General features: G+C 38.7%; 1 protein-coding gene across 1 annotated transcript in view; it reads left to right on the top strand.

Annotated features, from left to right (window-relative positions):
- Positions 1–5,188: 5,188 nt before the first annotated feature.
- Positions 5,189–9,324, top strand: part of LOC148103510 (cell adhesion molecule CEACAM2-like) — a 272,876-nt gene continuing 268,740 nt past the window's right edge. The window contains exon 1 of the mRNA XM_087838753.1: positions 5,189–5,388. Coding sequence (XP_087694879.1) covers positions 5,250–5,388 — 139 coding nt within the window. The 5' untranslated portion in view covers positions 5,189–5,249. The remainder of the gene's footprint in view (positions 5,389–9,324) is intronic.

Genomic DNA, 9,324 nt, shown 5'->3' with positions numbered 1-9,324 from the left:
TCCATTCTTTACAATCTCTCTCTGCAAGAACTGATGAACTTGACACGATGTCGACTTTTTCTCCTCTCAGAGCTCGAAAAGCTGCAAACATGGCCACGATGCAGGTCTTCCCTTCTCCTGTGCCAACCTGAATCAATCGCCCTGTTTCTGAAAGAGCCATCAGACACCAGCTCACCATTTGTGTCAGTCGTGGCCGAAATGGCTTTTTGGTATCTTTAATTTTTGTTTTTTCCACTGCCAAACAGAGATCCTTTAAGATGGTTTTCAGTTCACTCTTCTGTGAGCCGTCCTCAGGAATATCACGCCCTTCATGAACTGTTGATACAATATCTTTGATATCATTTAAAAGCTTTTCATCAACCTGGTTCAACTTTTCTTGGCGGATTTCATCAATGATTTTGTCCAGAGTCTTCTCTCTGTCATTGGCTAAATATTCCTTCAAGGTTTCATCTGCTACAGTTTTGTCTTTGACTAGTTCCAGAAGTGTTTTTCCATCTTCATTATTCCAATCTGAAGTAATAAAGTGAATCTCTATGCAGTGCAACATTTTTACCATCCATGTGAGGAGATGTGATTTGTCATTTACTGATGACTCAAATCTCTTCAAAAGGGCATCAAACAAGTCAGCGACCTCCTTTGGGCTCCATTTGATATTTGTAACCAGTCCTTTCAGCTTCTTGAGGAGAATTTCTTCATCTTCATCCATTTTCTTAATCAGATAAGAAAAATCTGTTCAAAGCAGATTTAAACATTATTTAGAGATTGGTTCTTTGAGTAAGACACAATTTATAGAAATTTCCAAGCAAGCTGCATTTTTTTTTTCTCTCCACTGTATTGTTACACTGACAATCAGCTAAATTGTTTTGAAAATTGCTTTGTTTCAGTTTCTCTTTCACCAACCTTATACAGGCACCTCTAAGAGGGGTTTCTTACTTTGAAGAAGTCATTTTAATATGGTACTAAAGAGAAGATCAACAGGAACTGCTCCGGTCAAAAATAATTTCAAAAGTGAATTAATGCTTTGATTTGTTTAAAAAAAAAACCTCTGCATTACTACAGGCTAAGTGACTGAATTTCTGCCATCATCCGTACGTTTTAACTGTAATTTAGCATGTTTAGCATATGCAAATATATAAAGTAATGACTGCCCTGTGTGTAAGTCTCACTTAGTTGTTAATTCAGACACTGACCTCCAGAGGGCACCAAAGCTCTTTTTTAAAATAAAATCTCTACGTCGTCAAAAGGCTCGCATGAGTGACATTAGAGAAGTAGAGAAATAGAAATCCACTGAATCAAACTAAGTTACACTCCAACCCTCAATTTGATCATTTTAATGAATCTTATATTTTTTACCAGACTGTAGAAAACAGCAGGCCTGAGTGATAGTGACTCGTTGTGGGATGGCACATCTTCTTTGCTTTCCCAAAGGATCCTCAACTGTATCCTCTGATAAAGGAGGCAATAAAGGAAGCGCTTAAAGATATAGCATTTAGAGAAATCAGCCAGCTCTGACACTGGCTGCAGAGACTTCAGATTCACTCAGACAGAAACCTTCCTGTTAAATACTGACTGTGAAATATGAGACCCTGGCAACCGACTCCTTAACCAGCAGGTAGAGGAATTTGCAAAGACATTTGCATTCAGAGCAGCCTGACGTACAAAGCAGTGTGAACAAACAACATAGTGTGTGTGCACAGTGAACTGGTTCAAACTGGCTGTGCATCACCAGTGGAAAAATACTGAGAACAATACAGCAGATTTCTGTGTTACATACCAGATTTTAGGTCAGCTTTGGTGTTCCACTGTCACACTGTAGTTCTAGTTTTGGTCATATAAATAAATATAAAACAGTCGGGAAAACATCCATCCACATTCCTGTACTGTGACCCCCATACAGAGCTGTTAATACCCAGTTAAACCATGTTTAAGTAGTCAAGTAACTTTGGACAGTTAACCAGAAAATGAAAGCACTAACAAAGTTCATTATATATATATATATATATATATATATATATATATATATATATATATATATATATATATATATATATATACGTATGTTACACAAAATCAACAAAAACAAGAAAAAAAAAATATTTTACATTATATTATATTAGACAAAGTATCCCAAAGAAGGAGACCACTGAGAAGATTTCCGGATGTATTGAAGGAGTGAGAGTGCGACTGGAGACGATGTCGGGTGAAGTGCAGGCAGATGATTCTCTGCAGTGACTCCTAAAGGTAGAAGCTGAAAGTACAAGAGGAAAAGTCGCTCCTCTGCGACATTTGGGAGATAAAGATGGCAAACCAAAGGCTGGAGAGGAGGAGGAGCGAAAATGCCTGGAAGTGCATCACTGTTCATTCTGCTGTGCGTCTGTGTCGGAGCTGCTGCCGCTCAAGGTGAGCTCTGAATTTGACCACACTGAGAAATATGCAACAGCATTATAAACAGCGCGATATAAACAAAAAAAAAGAAAAAAGAAAAAAATAGTCACAAGTATAGATTGTTGTGATTCTTGTTTCTGAAAATGAAATTTCATTTCTTTTTTACTTCTTCGTTTCCAGTTTTTCGACATAAATGTCCTACCAGCATCTTTGTTTCTCTGAACACGATCTCGATCTGATCTTTTTCATGTTGAACTGTACAGGAAATCAGCGTTTTCTTCGTTTAAATGTTGAATGTTTTATCATTTCAAGCTGGAGGGGTTGGTGTTGGAAAGCATTCATCGCTCAGATTTTGGCACTTTGTTAAAATAATATTACCGATAATTCCTTTGTTGAGTTTCGACGATAATCTCGGTAAACACGAATAGTTCAACAGGAATAAACAGAGCATGGAGGATGGGGATGAGGTAAAGCTGCTCAATTGCAGTAAATCATAATCATAATTAGTTTGGTGAACACTGTAATTGCGATTATTTAACATCTAACACAACAGACACGTCAGCGCTCACAGTCGAGTCACAGAGATGACGCGTACACAGGTGAGCCCCGCTCTTTACCTTACTTAACTGGTACGAGGAAGCGCCACTGTACCTGTCACTTCGTTCTTCTGTTTGATTGGCTGTTTAAGCTCAGGGGCGGGGAAGGGTAGGCGGGGATTTCAATTAGAGATTATTTCATTGCCTTTTGTCTCTGACGTTTGTGAACTCTCTGCTCCGTGTTGTTTCCTCTTTCAGGCCAGAAAACCATCACTGCCGAGTCCGGACAGAAGAATGTCACTCTCCCATGCCAAGCTCCACACAACAACATCATAGTTGTAGAATGGAGCAGAGCTGACCTGGAGTTAGAATATGTCATTTTGTACCAAGATGGTCACTTTGTTCCAGAAAACCAGCATCCATCTTTTCAGAACCGGGTGGATCTGCAGGACAGACAGATGAAGGATGGAGACGTGTCTTTGATTCTGAAGGATGTGACGACTGCTGATACTGGAACATACGAGTGTCGTGTCTTCATGAAAAGATCAAACCGCAGGAAGAGAGCCAAAATGTCTGGCCTTGCAAATAAGACGCAATTAATGGAAACAAAATTTGACAACAGAAGACACTTTTTTGTCAAATTTAAATGAGCTATCCAAAAAACACACCTAGGTCACTAACAAGGAACCAAAGGTGTCACGGAGTTGGCAGCAAGGGATATTACTTTGAAACACGATCATTTTGGTTTTCCTGTTATTTAAGCTAAAGAAGTTACCAGAGAGCCAATCTTTGACCTCACACATACACTCACAAAAACAGTGCAAAGACATGGAATGATCATCAGTTAATTCGAAATAGATGTATGTAGTATGACACTGGCATAACGATGATGTTGTACTTCTCAAAGATTGCGCCTAAGCAGGGGTGGATCTAGAGAAATTTTCTTAGGGTGGCATGAGGGTTGGCAAAGAAATCAAATGGGGTGGCAAAATCAAAGCCCCCCCCCCAAACACATATGCAGGTGGTTACATATGGTTAAAATGATTGTGAACGTAGCCTTAGAAACGCAGGGAAAAAGGGAAATTAATTTGATTGTCGGTAAAAATTAAAGTTATTTCCACATCTCCTTTATCAGGCTGTGGGGCAGTAAGTTGTAATATTTAAATGGATCCACTTTCAACTTTCAATTGCTCCAATGTGCAGCCGTGGACTTCAAAATAAACAGCAGCATCGAGAGCGCACTTAATAATAAAATATTTAACTCAACCGCTCTGCGCACTAAATACCCAAATAAATAATAGCAATTAATAATTAACCCTAACCAAATTAAGGGTATTTTCAGCAGCTTGTCTTATTTAGTTATATTCTTTATAGATTTTTTTTTTACATGTTATAACTTTTTTGATGGGAGTAGGAGGAACTCAAAGGGATCCTACTGTTTTTATGTGAACGCACATAAAGAGCCAGGTTTGGAGAAGATGGATATCACAGTGGTGAGACCTGCTGTTTCCATCTGGGGTTTTAGGTTATCAGCAAAGGCAGTCAAAGCTCGGCTGTGTTCAACTTGGTTCACTTCTCTCTTCGTTTTGGTGACAGTTTCCTTGAAATGTGCTTGTAATTTCCAACATTTTGCTTATGAGGTTTTGATCTCAACGGGATGAATTTGTTTCTAACTTTGCTGATTTCTAAAGCTGTTAGAAGAGTGGGGCTTTTCTCACGTACCTATTTTATAAATTCAGCTACATACCATTATTTCATTGGAAACTTTGAAAAGACTACATTTGCTCTGGATACTTTGTGTACACAGACCTTGCAAGAAAAGGCTTTCATTAAAATATCTAATAGTAATCCAAAAATACAATGTTTCATTGAGAAATAATGTTTGTGGTGGGGTGGGGAGTGGGGAATTAATTTCACTGGGCACCAAGAGAAAAAAAATGGCACCTCCCACCACTAAGAGGCCTTGCAGATTTCAAATGAGTATTGCTTGTTTCATGTCTCAAGATCATCTCTGCTGTAGAGGAGAACAGTCGTACTCTGATCCTTGAACTCACCTCACTGCTCAGTGGTGGAGACGTGAGAAGCTGCGCTTTAACCTTTTTAACCTGTCTGCTTTTTTTCATTCTTTCAGACCACAAAAAAATCGCAACTGAATCTGGAATAAACATCACTCTGCCATGTCAAGCTTCAAACGTGTCCTTCATAGCTGTACAGTGGAGCAAAGCTGACCTGGGGAAAGAATATGTCTATTTGAACCGCGAAGGGCAACCTCAGCCACAAGAGCAGCATCCATCTTTTCAGAACCGGGTGGATTTGCAGGACAGAAAGATGGAGGATGGAGACGTGTCTTTGATTCTGAAGGATGTGACGATTAATGACACTGGAACATACGAGTGTCGTGGCTTCATGAAAGAAACACGCTTGTGGGAATCTTTCTGCAACATCACACTGAGAGTTGTTCCTCCAGGTGAGTGAGTAGAGTTGAGTGTGTGTGTGATCAGAGGTGAAGCTGCTTCCTGGTTGTTGATGTTTGTTTCTAAAGATGTTGTTGATGAGACTTTGTAGAAAGCAGCTGGTCTGAGTGATGTGATCAGAGTGCAGTAGATAATGTCTGACAGCAGTTTGAAGAGGAAATGGATTCTGTTCTGTTCTTCACTCATCACCTACCTGACAGCTGACACCTCACACCTGTTTCTCACCTGCAGATCAGACAGGAGGACACACAGAGGATGGACAGGAGGAGGCAGGAGGGAAGGAGGCTGGATCTGTTGGACTGATCATTGGTCTTTCAATTGTTGCTGTGGTTGTTTTTGCTGCTGTTTTTATTTTTTTGATCTACATAACATATAAAAAATGTTGTCAGGACTCAGATCATCCTCCCACTGAACCACAGATTGAAATGTCTGAGAGATTTCTGAACTCTGAATCTCCTACTGATGAACACGGAGACAGATATGACCCGGAAGCAAACAACAGTCACCAACACTCCACAAGGATGTCACTCTGACAGTTGAGAATGATGTTACATCCCTCTGCAGCCTCTAATCTGCTGAGTGTGTTCAGCTGGTGCTAATTGGCCACACCTAGTCAGGTGTGGATAAAGGCATACCTGAGGCAAGCTTCCCAGGGAGCTCGCTTGTCTTTGCCTTGGTGGTACCAGCCATTTTAGCCGACCTGATATTCCATTTTAAGACAAAACCTCTGTTCACCTACACTCTGGTATTCGTCTCCTTTTTCTATGTTGCGGCTTTGAGCCGGGTCGTAACAATGAACTACTTCCTCCTCAGCAAACAGCAGGACTGATTCCAGAGTGTGACATCCGAGTGCAGTAGATAATGTCTGACAGCAGTTTGAAGAGGAAATGGATTCTGTTCTGTGCTGGTTGTTTTCATGGGTTTTGTTGCTATTTTGTTTTTTTGTTCATTTTATCTGCACAAAACTAAGAGATCCACAGTTAACACCAGCCTCCTGGTTCCTGTTATTCTAATAAAGCCGCCAACAATTATTCTTAAATACTCGTTTTGTCTATTCTTACTTAAAATCGGGGGGGGGGGGGGGGATCCATGCAAATTATGTATGTAAAAATGTAAAAAATCCAATTAACTACTTGGATGTTCTGTTAACTACAGTGAAGCAAAGACAAATGCAGTTTGTATGTCTTTTTGGCCTAAAAGTGTTTAAAATACCCCAAAAAGATGTGACATTAGGACAGAGTTAAATCTGGTCAGGCGACTATAATTAACACACCCAATCAGACTGTTTTATTGTAAATGTCAAAATGGTGGTTCAGTGTGAGTCACATTCAAATAGTCCTGCTTATTTCAGTGTTATTTCAGAGTTCTCTGTAGAGAAGTTTCAGAGAATCATTTCTCTGTGAGTCAGAAAGATGAAATAGAAACAATGCTTTAGGTTTTCTGTGTTAAACACACAAATGAAGAAAATCTCAGGTTGAAGATTAATAATTTGTTAAATTACAGAACAGACAAAACATTCATCAAGAGCTGAAAGTTCATCATCTTTAAGTGTAAAACTGAAGATGAAATCTGAAGTATGTTTGGCTCTTAAAGGCTGTGCTGGATCCTGTTTGAACCTGTCAGACAGCAGAGGGAGCAGCATGGAGGAGGAGCTCAGCATGTTTACAGTTTGATGTTTTCTGGTCTTCTATTTAAATAAAGATGCTGTTTCCCACATAGAGCACAAAGCTAAACAGATTTTTATTTAAATAAACACTTAAAGCTTTTTCACATTATCTTGTTTAATCCCGATTAATCTTCATCTCTGACTCTTTTAATGACCACCACAAGTGAGGAAGCTGCTTCCTGTACACTTCAGAGACCTTTTCACAACCATGAGTCGCCCTCTGCTGGTCAATTTAAGAGAATGTAGGTGCAATGCTAGAACGAAAGCTGACCCTCATCAACCACATTGCGGTGGGTGCACTCTAATAAATAAAACATTGGTTCAAATAAAAAAAACATGTTAACGTTTTCCACTAGAATTTTTGAGTTAAGCCAACTTCTGGCAGAATAACATTAATTCAAAGCAATATTTTTGAGTACGGTGAAGTAGCTTTTTTGGCCACACTTAAACACATTCTTAAGTAAAATTAACTTAATAATTTTCAACTAGAACACAAAAATTTAAGTTGATCCAACGTGAATTTTATGTATAGTGAAGTTACTTTTTGGCCACAATTAAACACATTCCTAAGTAAAATTAACTTAATAATTTTCGACTAGAACACAAAAATTTAAGTTGATCCAACGTGAATTTTATGTATAGTGAAGTTACTTTTTGGCCACAAAAAAAACCACATTCTGAGTAACATGAACTTAATAATTGTCAACAAATACACAGGAATTTAAGTTGATCCAAGATTATATTTATGTATGGTGAAGTAACTTTTTGATCAAAATAAAACACATTTATAATTAAAATGAACTTAACTGTCGCCATAAATAGTATTTATGTTGGTCAAATATGATATTTTGGTTACAGTGTAGTAATTTTTTGGTCCTACAGGAGATTCTATAAGGGCATTTACCTATTTCCCAGCAGGCTAAGTCGCTCCAAAATACAACCTTGATCATTTGGCTGTGTCTTATAACCATGACTACCGCGTGGGCAGGCTCATGCATGGTGGTGCCTGCCCACAAAGAAATCAAGGTTCTAAGACCTTAGAAACTTGTCGATCACTTTTTTCCCCAAACGAAGGTCAGCCTTAACATGCGCTGTGTGTGCTCGTGTCATGACCTTCAGAAAAAGAAATGGATGTTGTGTGTATTTGTTTGAATGCGGCAGATGTGATGCCAAATACCTGGACATCAGCTAAGGGACTTGTACCTGGTGCTCAGAAAGAATAGAAATTCAGACAGATGTATTCAAATGAGTTAGACCCATTTAAATACAATAACAAACATCACAATTCTTTAACGTGCGTGCGAAGTGCAAGATTTGTGGGCTTCAGTTTCCTAGAACACAAATTGCCCGCTGAAACTTAAGGAACTGTGTATTAAAATTGTAATACAACCTACTACTTGAATCCTCTTTTTTTTACTTTAACATGTGACAGTGAATCAAAACAAAAGATGACAGGCTGCTATACATTAAATGCACTAATTTAAACATAAAATGAGCAAAGCTTCTTTCATTCAACTTTGTCAGCACTCTTACAAAGTATTCTTGATTCTCTTCTATATTTGACTTTTCACCCTCAAGATTAAGGCCAGCTAAAGAGGGCATTACACAAACTTTAAAACACACCAGTACCCTCAGAACACAGGTCATGGGAGAAATTAAACGCATTCCTTAAAAATGTGCAAATAACAGCATTTAAGACACGGCAAAACATTAACTCAGAAGACTTAAGAACAGCGCTTTAAAATTTAAAATTAAAAAGTAGTGCCAGAAATGCAGGAATAAGGTTTTTGTGAAACTCACTCACGAATGGGCTATCAAGTCTGCTCTAGAAAATACCAAACTTAAGATTCATTACTTTAGAGCTGGCTTTTTGTCCATCAAGCTCAAGGCATAGCTTTTGAAATACCTCAAAAGTAAATTTCAGCTGCTTGGGATAGGTAAGGTTCAGAGCGTAGATTACTCCCATCATCAAAGCACAGGCTCTGGCAACATCAATCCTCTCCAGGATCTTGGATCCCTCAACGATGATGGTTGCAGGCCAATCATCAATGATAGCAATCTTCATGATTTGCATTGCAAGGTCTGCGTTGAGCTCCTCCTCATCCTTGTAGGAGAAATTAAATGTTAGGATGTATAAAATACATAGCTCAAGCACTTCAGGATGACGTGCATAAGGGAATGAACTACTACAGGTAGGAAAATAAGCTAAAACAGGTTGTCTTTTGTGTTATTCTGTAATTTTTAAAAGCTAAATTAAACCATA

This window comes from Neolamprologus brichardi, chromosome 3 (assembly GCF_056152115.1).
Source record: "Neolamprologus brichardi isolate AB-2024 chromosome 3, ASM5615211v1, whole genome shotgun sequence".
NCBI classification, from domain to species: Eukaryota; Metazoa; Chordata; class Actinopteri; order Cichliformes; family Cichlidae; genus Neolamprologus; species Neolamprologus brichardi.
This window is presented reverse-complemented; position numbering and strand designations above follow the sequence as displayed.